The 24,256-nt window shown below is 52.9% G+C and overlaps 1 protein-coding gene across 1 annotated transcript in view; it reads right to left on the bottom strand.

Annotated features, from left to right (window-relative positions):
* ITSN1 (intersectin 1) overlaps positions 1-24,256 on the bottom strand; it is a 123,145-nt gene that overhangs the window by 46,521 nt on the left and 52,368 nt on the right. The window contains exons 5-14 of the mRNA XM_079762187.1: positions 20,572-20,732; positions 18,136-18,315; positions 16,715-16,811; positions 13,921-14,021; positions 11,386-11,449; positions 9,793-9,930; positions 8,391-8,503; positions 4,276-4,538; positions 3,389-3,538; positions 3,160-3,300 (exon numbers count right to left, since the gene is read on the bottom strand). Coding sequence (XP_079618313.1) covers positions 3,160-3,300; positions 3,389-3,538; positions 4,276-4,538; positions 8,391-8,503; positions 9,793-9,930; positions 11,386-11,449; positions 13,921-14,021; positions 16,715-16,811; positions 18,136-18,315; positions 20,572-20,732 — 1,408 coding nt within the window. The remainder of the gene's footprint in view (positions 1-3,159; positions 3,301-3,388; positions 3,539-4,275; positions 4,539-8,390; positions 8,504-9,792; positions 9,931-11,385; positions 11,450-13,920; positions 14,022-16,714; positions 16,812-18,135; positions 18,316-20,571; positions 20,733-24,256) is intronic.

Here is a 24,256-nt window from a genome sequence, read left to right as displayed (position 1 = left end):
TAATTCAGTGGGGAAAATGATAGTATTTTTAATAAATGTAGTTAGACCAACTAGGTACTAGTATGGAGAAAAATGAACCTTACCCTTCACCTTCTACTTACATAAAAATCGACTTGAAATGAACCATAGACCTAAGCATGAAAATACAACTACAAAACCACTGGAAGAAAACAGAAGAGACAATATCTGCAATCTTAGGCGAGCCGAGGACTTTTTTAGATAGAACACAAAAACCATGAACCATAAAAGAAAAACTTAATAAGATTTATCAAAATTTAAAACTTTAAAAAGCACCATTACAAAAAAAAAAAAAAAAAAGGCAAACCACAGACTGGGAAAAAATATTTGCAAGTCATATATCTGACAAAGGACTTGTTAAAAGAATAAAAAACTCATAAAAACAACCCAGTAAGAAAATGGGCAAAAGATTTGTTCACAAAAAGACATACACAAGAAGACACATGCCAATACCCATATGAAGTGATGCCCAATGGCATTAGCTTTCAGGAAAATGCAAATTAATGAACTGTCAGATACTGTTCCACACCAAGTGGAAATGTTAAAGCAAAAAATGATAACAATGCCAAGTGTTGGCAAGGATGAGGAACAACTGAACCACTCGTACACCGCTGGTGAGAATGCAAGATGTACAACCGCTCGTGCACCGCTGGTGAGAATGCAAGATGTACAACCGCTTGTACACCGCTGGTGAGAATGCAAGATGTACAACCGCTCGTACACCGCTGGTGAGAATGCAAGATGTACAACCGCTTATACACCGCTGGTGAGAATGCAAAATGTACAACCACTCGTACACCGCTGGTGAGAATGCAAGATGTACAACCGCTCGTACACCGCTGGTGAGAATGCAAGATGTACAACCGCTTGTACACCGCTGGTGAGAATGCAAGATGTACAACCGCTCGTACACCGCTGGTGAGAATGCAAGATGTACAACCGCTTATACACCGCTGGTGAGAATGCAAAATGTACAACCACTCGTACACCGCTGGTGAGAATGCAAGATGTACAACCGCTCGTACACCGCTGGTGAGAATGCAAGATGTACAACCGCTTATACACCGCTGGTGAGAATGCAAAATGTACAACCACTCGTACACCGCTGGTGAGAATGCAAGATGTACAACCACTCGTGCACCGCTAGTGAGAATGCAAAATGTACAACTACTTTGGAAACAGTCGAATAGGGTTGAGCACGCACTTATATGACACAGAAATTCCACTCCTAAAATTTAACCAACAGAAATCAAACGTATTTCCACATAAAGACCTGGAAATAAATGACCACTGCAGGGTTTTTTTTTCACAAAAGTCTGGAACTGGAAAGAGCCTAAATGTCAATCAACAGGTGAGTGATAAATAAGGAAACACTACTCAATGATGAAAAAGAACAAACTACTGATTCACGCAACAAAACAGATAAATGTCACGATCATCGTGCTGAGAAAAGAAGCTGAGATAAAAATCAGTTAAAACATGATGATATGCAGAACAATATCTACTTGAATGTGATGCTCCCCACCCCCCGCTTCAACAACCGAAACCAGACCAGGTGGTGTTATGACAACTTGGTGGTCAACTCTGCATAGGTAATAAGATCAAAGCTGAACTCTACTGTGTCCCCAACTACTCTCTGTATGTATCTCTCATACTCCCCCCAAAACACTTACTGCACTTCTTCACTGTCATGATCACGATAAAGCCGAAGTCCCGTGATGGACTGCAGGTCCTACGGATCCAGCCCCGCCTGCCCCAGCCACAGGGTCTCCCCGCTGTCACCTGTACCTTAGGGACCACCTGCAGCCTCGGGACCTTCTCCCCGCTGTTTCCCTACCTGGGACCGGCTCTGCCGCACCTCCCCCGCTTAGCTGCTCCTCTCCTAAGTCTCTGGCAAATGAAACCCTCACCGAGGCCTGTGCCGCCACCTTTAAGATCGCAACCCTCCAACCCAGGCGGTCTCCTCCCTGCTCACGCCGCAGCGCACTGTTCGCGCTCTAACAGAGGGCGTACCTGTCTTGTTAGTGTCTGTCTGCCCTGCACACAGAAGGCAAGCTGCACGAGGGCGAGGCCCTCCCCTCTGCGGCTCACGGCTGGACCCTCGTGCCCAGGGAGCGCCCGGCCCGGCAACGCGCAGCTAACGTGGCTGAGTGGGTTTACTCAACAGCCTGTTTATTCAAGGACCTGATCTGCTGCATCGCGACTTCACAGAGCCGAGTGCATGCTAAGCGCGTGGTGCTGAGTGCATGCTAAGAGTGAATGCTAAGCGCGTGGTGCTGAGTGCATGCTAAGAGTGCATGCTAAGCGCGTGGTGCTGAGTGCATGCTAAGAGTGCATGCTAAGCGCGGGGTGCTGAGTGCATGCTAAGAGTGCATGCTAAGCGCGTGGTGCTGGGTGCATGCTAAGAGTGCATGCTAAGCGCGTGGTGCTGGGTGCATGCTAAGAGTGCATGCTAAGCGCGTGGTGCTGGGTGCATGCTAAGAGTGCATGCTAAGCGCGTGGTGCTGAGTGCATGCTAAGAGTGCATGCTAAGCGCGTGGTGCTGGGTGCATGCTAAGAGTGCATGCTAAGCGCGTGGTGCTGAGTGCATGCTAAGAGTGCATGCTAAGCGCGTGGTGCTGAGTGCATGCTAAGAGTGCATGCTAAGCGCGTGGTGCTGAGTGCATGCTAAGAGTGCATTCTACGCGCGTGGTGCTGAGTGCATGCTAAGAGTGCATGCTAAGCGCGTGGTGCTGAGTGCATGCTAAGAGTGCATGCTAAGCGCGTGGTGCTTGGTGCATGCTAAGAGTGCATGCTAAGCGCGTGGTGCTGAGTGCATGCTAAGAGTGAATGCTAAGAGCGTGGTGCTGAGTGCATGCTAAGAGTGCATGCTAAGCGCGTGGTGCTGAGCGCATGCTAAGAGTGAATGCTAAACGCGTGGTGCTGAGCGCATGCTAAGAGTGCATGCTAAGCGCGTGGTGCTGAGTGCATGCTAAGAGTGCATGCTAAGCGCGTGGTGCTGAGTGCATGCTAAGAGTGCATGCTAAGCGCGTGGTGCTGAGTGCATGCTAAGAGTGCATGCTAAGCGAGTGGTGCTTGGTGCATGCTAAGAGTGCATGGTAAGCGCATCGTGCTGGCTGAGCGTCCAGGGACCCTTCTCACCTGTAACTGCTGCTGCAGGTGGGTGATCTCGGCAATCCGCAGCTCTCTGGACTTGTTTGTGCTCTCAATCTCTTGCCTTTGGGTGGCCAGTCGACATCTGATATCTTGAAGTTTTCCTTCAAGTTGATGCTTTTTATCATTCTTAAATAAATGAAAAATAATAAAAATTATTACCATTTTAATGGTTTGATGTTAATATATTCCCAAAACATAATCCAACTTTACTCACCAGAGCTTCTAATTCAAATTCCAAAGTCTTCTTCTTGGCTTTCAGGACAACTATGTCTTCCTGTTCTTTGTTTCTTTGGTTCAATAGTTCCTGTCTTCGATTTCGTTCCCATTCAAGTTGTCGTTGCCTTTCAAGTTCTCGTTTTGCGGCCTGGGACACACAGGAACAGACGGGCTGTTAACTGTTCAGCTCTTACACTGTACACTGTCTCCTAATAAACGTTAACAGCGGGAAAGTCTTTTCCTTTAGGGATGAGATATTATTAAACATTTCGAGAAATTCCATTACAAAACAGGAAAATAAAACTTGATAAATACAGCGGTTAAAAAATCTGCACTGAATCCCCACCCATTCCACCAAACAAACCTCCGTGTCTCTACACTGTACACGAGTGCAGGGGAAAGTCTGGAGAAATACTTAACCGGTATCTGTGGCTTGTTATAAAACCGTCTTATCAAAAACCTGTGAATGCTCGTAGCAAAATTACTCATAGTAGCCAAAAAGTAGAAATAACCCAATGTCCATCAACCGATGAATGGATATGTAACAAGTGGTATATTCACGTAAAGGGGTACGGTTCAGCCACAGAAAATAACAGCACTGATTCATGCTGGAATGTGGATGAACCTGAAAACAGCATGTGAGCGAGAGCAGACACAAAAGGCCACACACTGTACGACCCGTTACCTGACACGGCCAGAGAGACCTACATGGACAGAAGGTACATCGGGGGGAGGGAGAGTAACTGCTTAGTGGGCAAGGAGTTTCTTAGGGGGTGGAATGTTCTGGAATCAGACCTGACGACAGCTTCACATTTCCGAATGTGCTGGAACCAGGGACGGTAGAGGAAAGAAGACGGCGCCCGCGCCGGGCTCCGCAGGGCTCACCTCGCGCCGCTCGATCTCCTTCCTCCGCTCCTCCTCACGCTGCCGCTCCAGCTCCCGCTGCTTCTCCAGCTGCCGCTCCAGCTCCAGCTGCCGCTTGCGCTCCTGCTCCTGCCGCTCGCGCTCCTTGCGCTCCTGCTCGGCGCGCTCCAGCTGCGCCAGGCGCTCCTGCTCCTTCCGCTGCTGCTCCAGCAGCGCCTGCCGGCGCTTCTCCAGCTCCAGGCTGCCGCGCTCGAAGTTCTCGCGCTTCTTATCTTCAAAGGTCACTTTGGAACGAGAAACCAACAGCTCTGGAAAGTCATGTTCAACATGCCCTGTGGGAGGACGACCTCGAGGCCCCGACCTGAGGCAGAAGCGCACACCGGGCCCCTGCGCGTCCCTCCTGCCCGGGCCCTTTGTGAGCAGCGACAATGCCTCCCCTCGCTCCTTCCACACACGCCCCCCTCACGATGAGCGCCACATCATGGCGTTCAGAGCGCCATTTCCAAAGACTCTTCCCATGGCAAGTCTGCGTCGTCTACGGCAACCTCCTCTCCTGCGGTTACTCTGCGTCTCCTTCTCCATGACCTTGACTCGGCAGGTGACCCCTGCTCTGCCCTGATGACTCTCCATGGACGTTTAACCCTCAGTTACACATCACCTTCTGGAGGCAAGGACCACGCATTCTTAACATGTACTCTTCACTGTCCTCAGCACACTCGCACGAACGTTTCCACTAGTGGCTCATCAGTGAGCACACTAATTTAAAGAGGAAACTGGGAAAACGAGTGTCCTGAGCATGTCAGTTAACCACTGAGCACTTTAAATGCAACAAAACAACACTGACAAAGTACTGAGCACAGAAACTCCCTAGTACATTTCACTTGTTCTTAGTATCACTATCATCACCATTAATAATTCACAGCTGGAGAAACCAAGATGGCGGCATAAGTAAACACCTAAACTGCAGCCTTGCACAACAATTTCAAAAATACAACTAAAAGACAAAACGGACATCATCCAGAACCACAGGAAAGCTGGCTGACTGGAAATCCTACAACTAGAAGGAAAGAGAAAACCATAAGGAAAACCAGAGGAGCTGTAAAAGCCAGAGGTACGGAGACACAGGCGTGGGCGTGCGGAGAGGACGGAGCCGGACAGGACAGGCGGCTGAATGCCTGGCTGGCACTCTCTAGCGGGAAGGAGACAAAAGCTCCGGACTGCACTGAACCCCAGTACCGGGCGAGACCCTGGGGACCCAGGCTCATACTGGGGGAATCTGGGCTGTAAGGCAGAAACTCAGGGGAGCGGCGAAAGGCAGAGCTCCGGAGGCGTGCATGTGAATGCGCGCAGAGGATGGACTGTTAAGTGTGCCGCAGGATTGCTCTAGTGGGAAGGAGACAAAAGCTCCGGACTGCGCTGAGCCCCGGTTCCGACTGCACTGAACCCCAGTTCCGGGCGAGAATCTGGGAATCCAGATTCATTGGGGGAGAGACTAGACTGTTTGGCAGCAGGCGAAACTCCAGGGCGCCTTTCTCTCAGAGGTGCTTGCAGGGAGTACAGAGGGACACTGAGAGACACTGAGACCCAGGAACCTCATAGGGCAGGGCTGACGGGAAGCCAAGGCTGTAGGCTCCACCCTGAAACTCCGCCCCATCCAAGCTGAGCACAGAGGCTTTTACAATTTTGCAAGTCTAGTCAAATAAGGCTGTCTCCCGGCGTAGACACAGCTGATCCTCACAGCCAATTGGCCTAGAGGTCAACTCCTCCCACTGATACCAACAACAATCAAGACTTAACTACAACAAGGCTGTGCACACAGTCCACAAAGGGGTGCACCAAGAGTGTCCACCTCAGGTAACTGGGGAGGCCGAGCCACTGGCCCATATAGGACACCTAGCACACAAAGCCACCCTACCAACTCAGGGAAGCAGCGAAAATGCGGAGACAAAGAAACAGATCACAAACCAAAGAAATGCAGGAAAACAAACGACTGGACATAGAGTTCAAAACCACGGTTATAAAGTTTTTCAAGAATTTCCTAGAAAAGGCCGATAAATTTAGCGAGACCCTCGAGGATATGGAAAAGGACCAACTAGAAATTAAACATACACTGACTGAAATAAAAAAATATTATAAAGACACCCAACAGCAAACTAAAGGAACGCAAGAATCAAGTCAAAGATTTGAAATACAAAGAAGCAAAAATCACTCAACTGGAAAAGCTAAAAGAAAATGAATCAAAAAATTTGAAGATAGTGTAAGAAGCCTCTGGGACAACTTCAAGTGTACCAACATCAGAATTATGGGGGTGCCAGAAGAAGAGAGAGAGCAAGATACTGAAAACCTATTTGAAGAAATAATGACTGAAAACTTCCCCCACCTGGTGAAAGAAATAGACTTACAAGTCCAGGAAGCACACAGAACCCCAAACAAGAGGAATCCAAAGAGGACCACACCAAGACACATCATAATTAAAATCCAAGGGCAAAAGACAAAGAGAGACTATTAAAAGCAGCAAGAGAAAAACAGTTAATTACCTACAAGGAAGCACCCATACGATTGTCAGCTGATTTCTCAACAGAAACTATGCAGGCCAGATGGGAGTGGCAAGAAATAGTCAAAGTGATGAATAGCAAGAACCTACGACCAAGAGTACTCTACCCAGCCAAGCTGACATTCAGAATTGAAGGGCAGATAAAGAGCTTCACAGATAAGAAAAAGCTAAAGGAGTTCATCAAACACCAAACCAGTATTCTATGAAATGCTGAAAGGTATTCTCTAAGAAGAGGAAGAAGAAGAAAAAGGTAAAGATAAAAATTATGAACAACAAATACATATCTATCAACAAGTGAATCTAAAAACCAAGAGAATTAAAAATCTAATGTACAGAATAAACTGGTGAATATAATAGAATCAGGAGCATAGAAAGGGAGTGGACTGACAACTCTCAGGGGTAAAAGGGGTGTGAGGGGTGCGGGAGGAGACTGGACAAAAATCGTACACCTATGGATGAGGACAGTGGGGGGAGGTAAGGGAAGAGGGTGGGATGGGAACCAAGTGGAGGGGAGCTATGGGGGGAAAAAAGAGGAACAACTGTAATAATCTGAACAATAAAGATTTATTAAATAAAAAATAAAAATAAAAAATAATTCACAGCTGCCGAAACCGGTTTGGCTCAGTGGATAGAGCGTCTGCCTGCGGACTGAAGGGTCCCAGGTTCGATTCCGGTCGGGGGCATGTACCTTGGTTGCGGGCACATCCCCAGTGGGGGGTGTGCAGGAGGCAGCTGATCGATGTTTCTAACTTTCTATCTCTCTCCCTTCCTCTCTGTAAAAAAATCAATAAAATATATTAAAAAATAATAATTCACAGCTGCCTTAGAATCCTATATAATAAAAGGTTAATATGCAAATCAACCAAACAGTGAATGACCAGTCGCTATGACACACACTGACCACCAGGGGGCAGACACTCAATGCAGGACCTGCCCCTGGTGGTCAGTGCACTCCCACAGGGGGAGCACCGCTCAGCCAGAAGCCGGGCTCACGGCTGGTGAGCGCAGCAGTGGGGGTGGGAGCCTCTCCCACCTCCGTGGCAGTCGGACATCCCCGGAAGGGCCCCAGACTGCGAGAGGGCGCAGGCCAGGCTGAGGGACCCCACCCCCAAATGTAGGAATTTCGTGCACTGGCCTCTGGTATTTTAATATTGTGATGGGGTTATCCTTGTAAATGAGGATTATTTACATGTTATGTTTAAAATAGCTTCTTGTTATTAAGACTTCTCCAATTCTCCCCAACAACATGAGAAAGTAACAGTAGCGATTTTAGTTCCTATTTCTGGTGGTATTAAGCAATCTCCTTAAAGACTTATTAACTTGAGTGCTATATAAATAACATTTATAAGTTTTTTGTTGAGTGAATAATCCGATGTCCATGTAAAAGCTGGAACAAGGGTGCGTTTGCAGAGTACACAACGTTCTCATTTCTATACATACATGCAAATCTAAAAGCATGTTAACCGTGTTTCCTTTCGAAGATCAGTTAAAGGAACACAGCGAGAACGCCATCAGATTTATTCCCGCCCCTCTCTGCCTCGGAGAGAAAGCCTCTGACTGACAGAACGGGAACGTGAGTTACCGGGCAACTTCTTCTCCGGCGGCTGCTCGTCCTCCAGCGCCGGCTCCTCGGGCAGCCTCTGGTCCGCCGAGGCCGCGCTCAGGGCCGACACGCCGCTGCCGGAGCGGACGCGCCTGCGATTGCGGAAAAGAAGAAAAAAGAGAAAGTGACGTCAAGCTGTCCGGGTGGGATTGAGCAAACTGTGGAAAAGATTTGTAAAAGATTAGGCTCTGTATCATGGTATTGTGAGAAAAAAAGATTGGATCCTCACTATTGACAAAGTTTACAGAAATAAGTATGTGAGCGTCATCAGGCTCAGTGCCAAGCGTGTTCAAATGTTCAGAACCACCGCCAGAATCAGGGCACCCCCGAAGAAATGAATCGGTGAGCAGCCCCAGGGGCCAGAACAGGCCAGGACACAGGAGGGGCTCGCGCCATGGCCATCACCATCACCCTCACCTTCACGGGATTCTACTCCGCCTGGACTCGCTCACCAGGAGGGAGCATCTCATTCCCTCTATGTAACGTCTGTCCATCTTACACTTCATAAACACGCAATGCCTGCCCTTTGACGCCCTTAAAACACGTGGGTGACTGACGGGTTCCACTGGACTCGTTAGCCTGCTCTCAGTTCCAGAGCCAGAGCCACCTCTAAGCACGGCCCCCTCCCCTCCCCACCCCCTCCCTCCCTCCGGCCTCAGACACTGCCACCCCGGGGCCTGCTCAGCCTGCCCGTCCCCGGCACCTCTGACAGTGACAGCTCCCTTTCTCTAACTCTTAGGATACCATTTTCTGTCGTCTTTCCTGATGTTTGAGGAATTAGTGTAGAAACGCGTATCTTTCTTTCCCTCTGCGCTGTAAGGTCTCGGGTTTGTCTTTTCCGGGGACTCTCAGGAGGGGAGGGGGTGCTGTGCAGGGGGGGTGCTGGTCGCTGCAGGTTCTCCCCTGGACCTCGGTCCCCTCTCCACACACCCCCACCCCCGGGCTGGGCTTCAGCCTGGAAACGGTTCTGTTCCTGTCCTGACTACAACGTCTCCGTCGCCAGCGTCCCCCTCTCCACCGGCAGACGCCTCGCCTGTTTGCCCCGGACTGGCGCGCAGTTTCACTGCCGAGACTTTGGCGAGCTTCAGGCACACCGATCGGAGAAACAGCTCCCGTCTTTGGACGGTTCACTAACGCGGGCAGGCCTCGCTTCACTGTGCTTCGCTTCACCAGTTTCACAGAGATTGCGGTAAAGGGTTCGCCCTCAGTGTCCCGCAGCCTGGACGTGAGGAGCGCGCCCAGGTGAGCAGAGCCTCGACAGGGTCTCCTGAGCTCACGGACACTGGTTTACTCGCCAGGAATGAAAATGACCAGCACACAGCCCCTGGAGCCAAGTGTGACCTTTGCACGCCGGGCACACGGGCCCCGTAGGTGCTCTTACCGGAAGGAGGGCGGGATGTACTCCGCGGGCAGCACGGGCGGCAGCGGCTGGCCAGCCATGGCCACGTCGATGAGGTGCATGGCCAGGATGAACTCCTCTGCCGTGAGCTTTCCGTCTTGGTCAATGTCAGAGAGGTTCCTGTCCAACGAGAAGCGCGCTGTGATCTGGGTTCCCGGAGACGCGTGCTGGTCACTCCTCATGCGTCATCTAAACGTTCTATTTTCTTATTTAACCTCTAGGCCACTGAAGTCTCTCTGTGCCTCAGTTTATAAAAACGGCACCTATTTCATACTGCTGTTGCAAAGATGAAATGAGACAATCCATAGAGTTGAAAGGATGGTTAGCATCCAACAAAGGTTACTACGATATTACACTCTCCTCTATCCTGCAAGCCCGTTTACAATGTATTATACTTACAGTCTACGTGTGCTTGAACACTGTGCTCAGCAAACTAGCAGGGCAGGCAGTAAATATTTCAGCTTTTCGGGACACAGTCTCTCTCACACTGAATCTGTCTTTGTAGCAGAAAGCAGCCACAAACGATGTGTAAACAAATAGGCGGGACACTACCACAAAACTTCTTTACAAAAGCAGGTGCAAGCCGCTGGGCTCGGCTGGCCAAGCCTGATCTCGGCCTCACGAGGGTCTCTACGGCCTCCAGCCACAGCTGAGGTGTTTTCTGCTCTTCAATCTGAGGATTCCGTCCCCACGGTTCTTCATAACCAACCTGCACTAGTAGCTAATTAGCATAAACAGATTTTTGTAGCAAGTCCGAGAATGTGATTCCACTTAAACTGTGGACACCAAGAGCGGACAGGACAACAGAGCTGCTCACAGCATGTCGCCAGGGCGGAGGCTACCCTGGGCAGCTGGCCTGGCTGATGCCTTAAGTCAAGAAACTCCTCTTTAACCTGACATTTCCTCAGGTGGAATACTATCTGATTAACTTAACACACTGCGGACCAGTAGTTTTATTGCTAGCTTTACCCACTGGCCAGATAAGTTTCTATTGAACGAGTACAAAAAACGTTTTACATAAATGTTAAAGGCACGCTTTAAAATTAAATACCCATTGCATTTTGAAGTTATTTATTATATTCTTACAAGCTAATATCTTTTCAAAGTATGATACTTTGTAAAACACTGTGTAACACGAAGCGAGAATTCTCATGATCCGTCCGCAATGTGTTAAGAATTACTATTAAGTTTAGGTGGAATAACTGGTATTGTAGTCATGTTAAGAAAAACCCGTCTCTTTTGGAGACACAAGCTGAAGTATTAGCAGGTGAAAAGGACATCATGACCGAGTTGGCTGTAAATAACCGGAAAGAGGAGGGAGGACAGGCTGGCCACAGAGCAGACCATTCAGGTGGGGCTCTGAGTTCTTGAGAGCTGTTATAGTAACCTCTCTGCTTTTGCATTTTTCAGAATCAAAATGGGAACATGTAAGACAGGTAATCATTACAAGTCATTGAAAAAGTAAGCATGTTCCATGCCCCCTATAAATAACGGCGTTAATCGAAAGACTGGTGCAGCCGTCCCAATGTAAGAAATCAGGGGTCTCTCTGTACAAACCAAGGCCGACCCCCTTACCAGATAGAAGCCAGCTGCGCCTGCGGCAGACTCGACTGCATGAGAATCGTTCTCGCCTGGGGACCTGCGCGGAAGCCAGAAGAAAGTGTCACGTGACCCAGCCACCCGCCGCTGCCCAGCACCCCGGCCACGCAACCCCACGCAGCCCCCGCTTCACGCATTCACTCTCACTCCAGGGGCTTTTCAAAGGAAACTAAACCCCACAGGAAACGGGAGGAACACGCACCACAGCACATAACCCACGTCTGTTACACGGATGACAGACAGGGGGAGTGGAAAAGCCCCTGGAAGCTGCCCCTCGGTCCGGAGCCCCATCTCCCACGGAGTCAGGCTCCGTTCCCAAGGCTGAGCCGCCTGTCTAAGCCGGCAGCGTCTCCACACCCGCGGCCCCCGACGACCGCCAGACCAGCAGGGAGGTCGCAGAGAACGTGAGGGGCGGATGTAACCAGAAACAGCAGCGGCGCAAGGTTGTGCAATATCTTGGCGAGTAGCACAGCCCTCAAAAGGAATTCCTGGAATTCCACCTCTCCTCCCACAATCAGCGCCCATTAGGGAATTACTGGTAAACGTCCTCCCTTCTGGAACTGAACGAGCCCTCGGTGTCCCAGGCTGCAGGGAGCGCTGAGTCCCCATCACCGGCACCAGGAGGGACAGCGTCTCCCTCCAGCACCGCGATGCCCCGAGGGGCCTGGTCCTAGGGTGGCCACCGGGAGTGGAGAGCGGCCGCAGGCCCGGACTGTGCCTTTAGTGCTTTCACTTTTCAGGAGAAACACGGCGTGGGCGTTCCCACAGGGACTGCCGAGGGTGAGGGGTCGCCGGGCACCACAGGTTCCCGCACAGGAGGCCCCAGAGAACGCCAGCAAAAGCACTGTGACCGGGGGCGGGGCTCCGGCCTGGCTCAGTCCAGGATGTGCTGAGGGGCTGGGCAGGCAGCATCCTCCCTAACTCTAACCCCAATCCTAACCCTAACTCTAACCCTAACCCTAACCCTAACCCCAACCCTAACCCCGACTCTAACCCTAACCCTAACCCCAATGCTAACCCCAATCCACACCCCAACGCAATCCTAACCCCAATCCTAACCCCAATCCTAACCCCAATCCTAACCTGAACCCTAACCCGAACCCGAACCCGAACCCTAACCCTCTCTACATTTCCAAATCGCACAAGAAGCCACAGCAGGAGTCGGCCCAGGGCCAGCACATCCAGCACACAGAAAGCACCCAATAAATGGCAGTTACCATTACTGTCAACGTCTGCCTTACATGTAAGAGCACACATGACTATGTGCCTATGTACCTGCACATGTGCACATGGATGCAGCTTAATGAAGGGACCAAGCAAACCATGCTAAGCAGCTGACAGCTCCCCTGCCCAGCACTCCCCAGGGCCGGCCCGGGGGCTCTTCACGCTGTGCGTAATGGCTGTGTGCAGAGGGAGACACGGAGGACGCATGTAACAGCCGTGTGCAGAGGGAGGCACGGAGAGTACGGTAGGTTGTTACAAATGCATGCTTGTTTGCAGCTGACAGCTCCCCTGCCCAGCATTCCCCAGTGCCGGGGCGCGGCAGGCTCTTAGCGTGCGTGTAACGACCGTGTGCAGAGGGAGGCACAGAGGATGTGTGTAACGACCGTGTGCAGAGGGAGGCACAGAGGATGCGTGTAACAATCGTGTGCAGAGGGAGGCACAGAGGATGTGTGTAACAACCGTGTGCAGAGGGAGGCACAGAGGATGCGTGTAACGACCGTGTGCAGAGGGAGGCACAGAGGATGTGTGTAATGACCGTGTGCAGAGGGAGGCACAGAGGATGTGTGTAATGACCGTGTGCAGAGGGAGGCACAGAGGATGTGTGTAATGACCGTGTGCAGAGGGAGGCACCGAGGTGCGCCCCCATCCCCAGAAAGCGGGCCTCCGCCCTCCTGCGCATTTGCCAGTGGGCAGCGACCTCCTCCCCTGTGCACGGAGTGCTCCTCTCGGCGGTCTCACTTCCCTTTACTAACAGCACGCTTTTCTCCGTACGGCTCTGAGCACCCTCAGAAAGGCTTCCAGCCAGTCCCCCAGGACCCTCTCCGCTGAGATCAGACAACTGCACTCTGGCCTCTTACCCGTGAGGTCAGATCCAAAGGTAGAGTGGCCTCCACCTCGCTGGTGGCAGAGCTGGGTCCCCACCCCCCACAGTCACCTCCCCTTCTCACTGCCGTAAGCCTGTGCGTGGGCCGTGCCAAGTTCACCTTCACCTACAGAGCCGACTTCAGGACCTGGCGCGGGGTTCCCAGCGGGGTTTCTCTGCCAGCGGAGGCAGCGGGGAGGAGGGTCCAGGTCTCGTTCCATTTACCAAGAGGGGCAAGCACACAGTAACTACGGCTGTATCAGCGGGGGGGCGGGGGGGACGGGGCACAGGGTAAGAACCCCCGTGAAAACCCTGTTCCAAAGGAGCAAGTAGGGGAAGGCGGGTGGAGACTCTCTGGCCCGACATCCGGAAACGACGTGCCTCCCCACAAAGGCCGCCTTCCCCCAGTGCACGCCTCTCAGTACCTGTCAGGTGTCCGCTCATGGTCTTGTCGTGGCTGTTGAACAGCTGGCGGTACTTCAGCCTGGAGGACTGGGGCACCGCCCACTCGGCCAGCGGCGGGGCGCTGCGGGAGGAAGCGGAGGGAGGCGTGAGCCGCAGGACCGCCCTGCCTTTGGCCTTCTGCTCACTTCGGAACCATTTCTGAATGTTCTGTAGTGAGCGTGTCCACTTTTTAAGGTCATAAACATCTTTCATAAGAGACACAAATGAGCTTAGGATTCTTCCAGAATCCAGGGTAAGCACCACACAACTTTTACACACAATTTAATAATTCCGAGGGTCTAAAAGGCATGGACCCTTGGAACCGAGATGGTCCAACAACGTCCAGGCTTTCAAACCTCTGGAGCAGTTCTCTCTGGTTTGGAAAGCGATGCTGACAGCTGACCAACCCCGGCCCTTACAGGTACTAATTCTCCAAATGTCTAACCTTCCACGCACCAACATACAGGGTGTATTTCTTAATCTGGGAAGTCACCCTATTCTGGGAAGTTCCAGTTCCCACAAACAGAGGAGACCTTCCCAGAAAGGAGCGCCCGGGCGCGGGGCCTGGCACCGGGCTCTGGGAGCTGGCTCCGCCCGACTGCAGCGCAGCCCAGCCCAGGCCGCCCGCCCGGAGCGCAGGCCCCACCGCGTCCCACGGCCCCGGGCTTGTGAAGAGCCAATAACCAACACGGTGCCGGCAACAGCGGCCTCCATCCCGGGCTGAGGAGCCTAGTGCCCGTTGGCCATTTCCTTTCATTTCCACGAAAAGATCTATTTCACATGCAAGAGCAGAGCCGTCACCATCAGCTGAGCGCCCAGCCATCCTGCGTCTGCGGACCGGCCCTCACATGAGTCAGGCTCCAGACGCACAGGAAGCGGCCCCGGCCGCGGGACAGCACCTGGCAAGGCCGTGTCCGTTTCCACAAATTACACCGAACGGAAGCACTCACCGACGCCCGGCCTGCTGTGCGTACCTCTGCAGCAGCTCCCTCATCTCAGCTAGCGCCCAGCGTGCTGAGCCTCCCTGACCGTCCGACCGAGGCCGTTATCTCCCCCTGCACCCGGGCTCGGGCGCTGCGCACAGAAGCCGCCCCAGATTACACTTATCAAGGCAGAGTTCCTGCCAACCTCCTGAGAGCGAACATGGACTGAGAGCTCATCAACAGGTAACCAAAAGTTAGAGGCCACATTACAGGACTCGGCTGGAAATTTACATTACTGACAAGATGACTACCTAAAAACACAGCGTCTCCAGAGCCTCAGTGTTTGCTGAGTGCTGATTACTGATTCATCCTAATGTCACAAATCAACGTTAAGACAGACTGCCATCCCAGCAGAGAGCAGGAAGCCGAGCCCCGGCGCGGTGCTGGAGGAAGAAGATGTGGGGTTCAGGGCGAGAGGACCCGAGTGTCCACCTCAGCGGTGCACTGGTCAGCCGTGACCCCTGGGTGATGAGCCGTGACCCCTGGGTGAGCAGCCGTGGCCCCTGGGTGAGCAGCCGTGACCCCTGGATGAGCAGCCGTGACCCCTGGGTGAGCAGCCGTGGCCCCTGGGTGAGCAGCCGGCCTCTCTGGGTTCATGTCCTCGGGCACAATTCTGAGACAATCCTTCCTGCCCAGGAGGATGCAGGGGGAGGGGAGGTGGGGTGGGGCTAACCAGGTGTCTGCTGAGCAGATGCTCAGCGAAGGTTCCTGAATCTTAGTGTGGAGCCTCGACGAAGTGGCACACAGGTATCTGTAACCACAGTAACCGAAGTGTGTTTGTTTTCTCTTAGTAACTGAGGTTTGGGAGCAAACTTCCCCAGGTGAGAACACGTCCTCCCATCAGAAGGAGCTCGGGCACTGAGGGCGATGCGGTTTGAGCACGTCTCTCAGGGTCTCCGAGCCGCTTCCTCATCTGAACACGGGGCAGGAAGAGGCACTTTACGGGGAGAAGTGAGCGTTAGCGAGGTAATGGGCATAAAGCGTTAGGCACAGTGCTTTTCAGTTTACAGATTTTCTTTAAATCGTTTTTTAGAAGGCGAGGCACTTTGGAATTATACCCAACACACGTTTTAAAGCGGAAACGCCTGGATTCGCGTAGGGGAGATTTCTAAAGAGGACAGGACAGAAGGACGGGGTCACCTCCACCACAGGGCCCTGTCCTTCCATCGGCGCTGAGACGGCTTACAAGCCGAGCTGGGTTCTCCCGCGTGGTGCGGCCACACGCAGGGGAGAGGGCAGGGTAAAGAACATGGAAGTATGAGAGACGACATGAAACCAAGACTGGCCAAATAGAAGCAATAAAATCATGCAAGCTTTGCCAAAGCTGAGGCACACACTTGGTGGACAGCATCTGTCCATTAATCTGAATGATTCATTTCATGAAAATGGTCCTTAAATACGGTTCTACTGTCGATTCTCAAGGACGACATAGGTTATCTGCGCTGGAATTTACAATAAGGCCAATTATTGCTCTCATCTTCATATAAAACATGTGTAAACTTTTCAAGACTAACACAAATTAGTTAACTTCTTTCTCCCCTTACACCTTGAGTTGCATTTGATTCGATTTAAACATTTACTACTGCACATCCTCTTAAAAAACAACCTTGAAAGGAAATGTCGTGTCCTTGATTCTGTCATCTCTGCAACAAACAAATGGTAAAACCAGAATTGAGGAATTTTTGCCATCCCACAAAAGAAAGGTAATAAGGAACACAGCTCGGGCATTTTCAGTTATGAGTTACTCAGATAACACTTCACCAAACTGCCCGTTCAGAACGAGCCAACTCACCTCGCCACGTCGAGTGACTGCGCCTTCTGTAACTTAGTGTTTAGCTGGGGCCCTGGGCCAGACCTACTAAAAGAAGAACTCTTTGGCAATGTGGCTGCTGTAAAAATAAATAAATGTTGAATAATTTTAATTCCACAAAGATAAACTTTCCCGCTTACAAAAATTAAAAAGCAGAGTCATCAAGTCTGAGGCAGAAATTACTCCTCCTTCCTTCCCCATCCTGGACTCAAAAGTTACTCCCGCCTTGCTCCCCACCCTCTTGCCAAAAGTTTCTAGATTTACTTGTGCCTACGGAAAGTCACCTAAGTAGTAATGTTTACACCCACAAATTTTTGCTTTCATCAAACATTTAGCATCACATTTCCTAAGATCTGTCAACAGTCAGAGGAGGAAGAGCTTGAACACATGGACGGCACGTTGCTCACTGCACCGAGGAGCGGAAGGGAGTCCCAAGCGGAAGGGAGAGAAGGCCAGAGCGCTGGGCCAGGCCCCGGGCGCTGGGGAGGGCCAGCGGCTGGGCTGGTTTGCTCTGCGGCCGCCGGGCCGGGTCAGGGAGAGCTCTGGGCCGCAGTCCCTCCCCTGCCTAACGGGCCGCAGCCCTCGCCCTCAGCCACGAGAGAGAGAAAGCAGGGGGTGCTGGAGGCCCTGCCTCACTGGGACCACGGCAGGCGCTGCCTGGCGGCCAGCACGTCCACAGCCATGGTCACGGGTGACAGGTGAACGACCTGTGACAAGAAAATCCTTAACAAAAGAGGTTCAGCCAGCTGGTGTGGCTCCGTGGATGAGCGTGGACCTAAAACCAGGAGGGCACAGGCCCGGGTTGTGGGCTCGATCCCCAGTGCGGGGCGTGCAGGAGGCGGCTGGTCAATGATTCTCTCTCATCATTGATGTTTCTCTCTCTCGCTTCCTCTCCTTTCCTCTCTGAAATCAATAAAAACATATAACAATTTTTTAAAATCCCAGCAGCATTTATTAACATTCTTTGGCTGTAACTTAAAGACACACCCTGACAGGTGTAATAAACCAGGCTGAGCGCAGGACTCACGTTCAAACACTACAGCCCACACTGGCATCAGCACCGAATTTACTCGAACGTCCAAAATGCTTTAACAAGTACCCGCTCCGTATCGGTATGAGTTCAGTAAGATTTGTCAGACTAAGGCTGTCTCCATCTATACTCCAGGCTTTCTTTCAATGACAGGGAAAAAGACTATGGATAAAGTTTCGAAATTAAACTGGGAACTTTTTAATCCTTTTCTTCAGTTCAGCCTCACACCTCCCATTTGATACGTTGAAAAAAACGAGAAATTAAATGAACAGACTTTCCTCTGGAATAAAATACTTGAATACAATCAGAAAGAAGACAGAGATTTCTGAGAACGTGTGGCTAAAACTCAGCCTGCGGTGCCCAGGCCACGTACCAGGATGAGCGAACGCAGGCAGAGGCTGCATGACAGGCGGGGCCCCGTTGGCCAGGGGAGGCACTGCTGCTGGAGGGACGGAGGAGACGAGGGGGGGCGACATCCCGACCACGGGGATGGTCCCCATTGGCACTGGCGCAACCGCCGGCAGCGGAGGCATGCTGGCCAAGCCGCCCACACCTGCGGAGGAGGAAGGACAGGGAGGCACGTGTCACCACTTCATGACAGTCACCCGGTCTGCGGGAAGGAGATCTTCCCTCTAGAACCTGCATCTGGGACCCTCGCGTGGAAGAGCACCAAAATTCTGTGCAGGACCAGACCCAGCCGGGGGCCGCTGGCCAGAGTGAAGGGTCAACAGCAGACTGCAAAGCCCTGGGGCAGCACAGACTGGACTCGGGAACTCACAAGGCCGTCGGAACCAACCAGCCAAAAGCTCTGGCTGGTCACCACGTTCCTCCATCTATTCTGCAAACTAGTAAATGCGGGGATAAACCCACGCGTCCTCCTGCCGTGCCTCTACACACTGAGCCTCAGAGCAGCCGGACGTGAGGGGAAGCCGCTCCCTCCAGAAGGATTCCAGCCGAACAACGGAGAAGTGATCGAAGGGCAATGGATGCTCCATCCTCTCCGCTCTTCTCGCCCCGTCACTGAGGGAAGCCCCCCCCACCCCCCCGGCCTGCGCCGTTCCCGGTCCCGAGCCCCGTGTACTTGGCCGTGTACTTGGCTGACCGACAGCAACAGCCTTTGCTGCAATACTTGGTCTTGGTCCTTGTTCCTGACACGAGAACTTCTCAGACCCCGGACTCTCTTCAGGGATGTCTTTCTGCACCTCAATGAGGTGGCTGCGGGGGGTGGGGGCCCCTCAATAGCTGCAGGATGGGAGCCGGGGACAGGAAATAGGAAGCCCTGATGGAGGTCTGGAAAGTCCCACCCACCTGCCTGCGCACAGACCTCATGTGGGAGCGGGCCGGAGGGGGGACAGCCCGTGGCCCGTGGCCGGGTCCCTCATGCCCACCCAACGAAACCTCCCTGAGAACCCGCACGGAGGGCTTGGGCAGCTTCGGGCTGGGGAGCACGTCCTCCAGCTGGAGGGGGAGCACCCCAACTTCACAGGCCCTGCGCTCAGGACCCACCCTGGACAGCCTTCCCTCCGAACAGCCTTTGTTCTATAACAAACCGGTAACTGCAACCGGAAGTTTCTCCCAGTTTGTGAGCTGTCAGCACATTAGAGAAAGGGGTGACGGGTGTGGGAACCTCTAACTATGAAGTGAAGTCACACAGAAGAATGGGGACTTGGGGACCCATTGCTTGTGCCTCACGTGGGGGCAGTCTCGTGTGACAGCCTTTACCCGTGGACTCGCCGCTAACGCCGTGGTCCGTGTGGGTCCAAGTGAATTTCCCGACACTAAGTTGGTGTCCGGAGGGTTGAAACACTGTTTTTCTGGACACGGAATTCTTGGTTCCTTCTGCCCCTGGGCCCTACGTCGGTCCCTCCATGTCCTCTGGCCCCGCGCCAGGGCGGTAACACGCTCCAGTGCCGCCCGGCAAGCCCCCCAGGCCCCCCCACGCCCCCACGTGCTGAGTCTTGTCCCTGCAACCGCTCCTCAGTCACCGAGCTTCCTCCCACTCGCACACGATGGGTCTTCCCGTCCCAACCCCCCTCCAGCGCCTGCGCCTCCAGCTCCACTCGCCCCTCTCCGAGCCTCCGACCAGGCTGCGGCCCCCCAGCTCCATGCACCTGCTTGTCAAGGTCATCATAGACCGTCAAACCCAGCCCTCCTCCGGCCTAGTCTTCCCCCTCGTCTCCTCACTTCATCACCTGGCAGCCACATCCGGGGCCTGTCCCGCAAATCAGGGGCTCCATCTGACACTGTGCTCTTTCAATCCACCCACACGGCCAAAGTCCGCGCTGCGAACAGAGGAGTCAGAGCGCTGACCTCAGTCCACTAACTACCGGGTGGTTCTGCAGGAAAATCTCGGGCGAAGGCAGTTTTACAGCATTCCCTTTGTGACGGGGTAACACTGCTTATGCTGCTCCTGCTTCACTGTGTCCTGAGAGAATCCATGTGGCCAATTGCCTCGATGCTGTGAACTTAAACTACACTGTGAGACGCCGTCATCCAGAGGCGCTGTTTACACAGGGAAGGAAAGGTGCTCAGGAACCAGAAACCAGGAGGAAGTCCCGACAACGGGAGGTCAAGAACGCAGCGGGAGAGAGGACAGGAGCCGCAGCAGGTGCGGGGTCCCCGCCGACTCTGCCCCCAGTCGCCCGAGAGCCGGTGCTGGGGCGGCGGGAGCTTGCCCCCCCCCAGCACCTCCTTCCTCCCTGGGACCACCCCCTCCCGCAGGGTCACCGCCCGGCACTGCGGCGCTCGAGGCTGCGGGGCGGGGCAAACCGCACGGTGAGCTCCGGGAGCCCGTGGCTCTCACACTCACCGAAGGCTGGGGCGCCGGAGATGGCCCCCGGCTGCTGCTTCATGACGGGGGGCAGCGCGGACGGCAGCTGGTAGCCCTGCAGCTTCAGCTTGATCAGCTTCATGGCGATGGAGAACTCCACCTGATCCATCCTCCCGTCATTATTCATATCGGCAAGGGCCCTGCAGACCGACACCCGGCTTCAAGACCACGACCGTGACCGTGACCGTCCCCAACGCCCACCCACACACACACAACATCGCCAGCCCCCGATCCTGGGGAGAGCAGAAGAGACAAAGCAACACAAAACGTGTCTCGAGCGACAGGAGTCCGCCGGAGCGCTGACCTCTGACATCACACAACGCCCCTCACTGTGCTGTCTTTGCTTATGTGACCTGAGGCGGCTTTCCGTCTGAATGTGAGGACAAGGACTTTGGAAATCAAACGGGGCTTCCTTTCGGGGGATGGGAATGTCTGACACTGGATAGTGGCGATGGCTACAGAGCTCCGGACAGACGAAAACCAAGGAGCTAAGACGCTCTCAGGGGACTTCTATTCTGTGGATTACGTCTCCAAGTGCTGGAAAGGGCGCTGAGGAACAGAAAGCTTCTTGCTAGAGGTCGTGACTAGACTGCACCAAGTCCTCCGTGGGTTCCCCAAACCTCGCCACGGGGACAGGCCGTGCCAGGCCACGCTGTCCGCCCAGGCTTCTAACGCTGGGAAATTAACACGGGAGCTTCAAGTGTGCTTGCTGTTTAAAACGGTTCTGAAACGTACATGGTCACGTGGGACCTGCAAAGAGCTTTAGGTGAAGGGCACTCTCGCAAAGAAAGGGTTTGCACTTGCAGCTGGGAGCCACGATGCAAACCGCCGTGGTGTTCACGACGTGGCGTCCTCTGCGTGAAAACGCTCGTTCAGATTTCATGTCTTTAGTCTAGACATCAGAACAGTGGGGGTTTTTTTTTAAACCAATCTTAAGAAATTTTTATTTGAAACATCAAATGCTAAGACCGGCTGCTCCAATCCAAATGCCATGACGGCCCTGGCTGGTTTGGCTCAGTGGGTAGAGCATTGGCCTGTGGACTGAAGGGTCACAGGTTTGATTCCAGTCAAGGGCACATGCCTGGGTTTCGGGCTCAATCCCCTGCAGGGGGCGTGCAGGAAGCAGCCAATCAATGAGTCTCATCATTGATGTTTCTATCTCTCCCCCTCTCCCTTCCTCCCTGAAATCAATAAAAATATAAAAAAATAAAAATACCATGATGAGCAATCTTTTCAATGAGCCACATGCAGGGAGCGCCCAGAAAAGAAAAGTAAGTTTCTTAGGAAATAACCCTGTAGTAATTAATAAGTATAACAGTACTGCTAGAGTTAACTCAGAGAGAGAAAATATGAAACAATTAAAAAGCATGACATATAACGAAGATTAAAAATGTTAAAAATTGTAAAAGCCGCCTAGCTGGTTTGGCTCAGTGGGTAGAGCGTCAGCCTGGGGGCTAAAGGGTCCCGGGTTTGGTTCTGGTCAAGGACACAGGCCCGGGTTGTGGGCTCAATCCCAGGTGGGGGGCATGCGGGAAGCAGCCGCTCCATGATTCTCTCTCATCGTTGATATTTCTATCTTGCTCTCCCCGTCTGAAATCAATAAAAAATATATTTTAAAAAACAATTTGTAAAAGTCAACAGTATTCTTTTGGAAAATAAAAAAGGTCACAGGCAGGAACCGGAACCCCGCGGCTGCAGGAAGCTCCTTTGGCCTCAGAGCGCCGCCCCCGCCTCCCGTCGTCAATGAGCCCCTTCAGCACAGCGCCCACTCCTGGGAGCCCCGCTTCTCGGTCACTTGGATTCATACATGAATCGCTCATTCACAGCCCTCGCCAAGCTTTCTGACAGCTGCGTGTCCTTTCTACCGCTGATAAGAATTCATTGTGTGTTATATATGAACTGCTATCGGGCAACTGCTGAAAGATGGTTAAAAACTTACCTGTTCATTTTGCATATGGTGTCTTGCCTGTCAGAAAGTTTACATTTTTACATGTAAAGTATTTCTTTGATCACACAGCCTGCAGGTTTTTAGTCCTTTGTTTTCTAAGATTATTTTATTCCATGTCAACCTTTAAACCAACCATAACTGTGCGTGTGCGTGTGTGCGTGTGCGTGTGTGGTATGCTAACCCAGGGCTCGGCCTGACTTCCTCCGATGGATACCTGGCCTTCCCAGCAGCGTTTATCAGCTTACTGAGAGAACCCATCCCCTTCTTGTTGAACTCAGCGCTCATCTGAAGGGAGACCTCTTTCTGACTATCTATTCTGCTGGGCAATTGCATCACCGTGACCATGATCTGATCACACCTGCTCTAGGGTATGTTCTAGCCAGGCTTTTTTGTTGTTGTTTTTTGTTGTTTTTTTTAATATATTTTATTGATTTTTTACAGAGAGGAAGAGAGAGGGAGAGTTAGAAACATCGATGAGAGAGAAACATCGATCAGCTGCCTCCTGCACACCCCCTACTGGGGATGTGCCCGCAACCAAGTTACATGCCCTTGACCGGAATCGAACCTGGGACCCTTGAGTCCGCAGGCCGACGCTCTATCCACTGAGCCAAACCAGTCAGGGCTTTTTTGTTGTTTTTAAAAACTTTGTGAGGCTATTCACAGATATCTTTTTCCTTATGAACTTTGAGATCTTTATCTACAAACAACCCTATTGGCATCCAAGCTAAATACATTAATTTTTGGAGAGAGAGAAATATCGATGTGAGAGAGACAGATAAATCGGTTGCCTCCTGCACATACCCCCATCAGGGCTGGGGATCGAGCCAACAACCGAAGTACATGCCCTTGACTGGAATCAAACCCGAGACCCTTCAGTCCTCCGGCCGGCGCTCTATCCACTGAGCAACCTGGCTAGGGCCCAACAGGTATTTTTTTAGAGGGTTACCTCTTCCAACAACTAGGCACTATCTGGGAATTGGGGTTCCAACTGTGAGAAAGACAGACAAGGTTCCCGCCCTCACAGAGGTTGCCTTTTAGTTCAGCCAGGAAACAAGAAAGTGAGCCAGCTCATTCCACTGCATGGGCAGTGCCACGAGGGGATGAAGCCAGGCGGCGGGAGAGGACGTGGCCGGACGAGGGAATGAAGCCAGGCGGTGGGAGAGGACGTGGCCGGACGAGGGGATGAAGCCAGGCGGTGGGAGAGGACGTGGCCGGACGAGGGGATGAAGCCAGGCGGTGGGAGAGGACGTGGCCGGACGAGGGGATGAAACCAGGCAGTGGGAGAGGACCGTGGCCGGGCGAGGGGATGAAGCCAGGTGGCGGGAGAGGACCGTGGCCGGACGAGGGGATGAAGCCAGGCGGCGGGAGAGGACCGTGGCCGGACGAGGGGATGAAGCCAGGCGGCGGGAGAGGACCGTGGCCGGACGAGGGGATGAAGCCAGGCGGTGGGAGAGGACCGTGGCCGGGCGGGGGGATGAAACCAGGCGGTGGGAGAGGACGTGGCCGGACGAGGGGATGAAACCAGGCGGTGGGAGAGGACGTGGCCGGGCGAGGGGATGAAGCCAGGCGGCGGGAGAGGACGTGGCCGGGCGAGGGGATGAAGCCAGGCGGCGGGAGAGGACGTGGCCAGACGAGGGGATGAAGCCAGGCGGCGGGAGAGGACCGTGGCCGGACGAGGGGATGAAGCCAGGCGGCGGGAGAGGACGTGGCCGGACG

Source organism: Cnephaeus nilssonii (assembly GCF_951640355.1).
Source record: "Cnephaeus nilssonii genome assembly, chromosome: 3".
NCBI lineage: Eukaryota > Metazoa > Chordata > Mammalia > Chiroptera > Vespertilionidae > Cnephaeus > Cnephaeus nilssonii.
The sequence above is the reverse complement of the archived record's forward strand: the minus strand, read 5'-3'. Positions and strand labels throughout refer to the sequence as shown.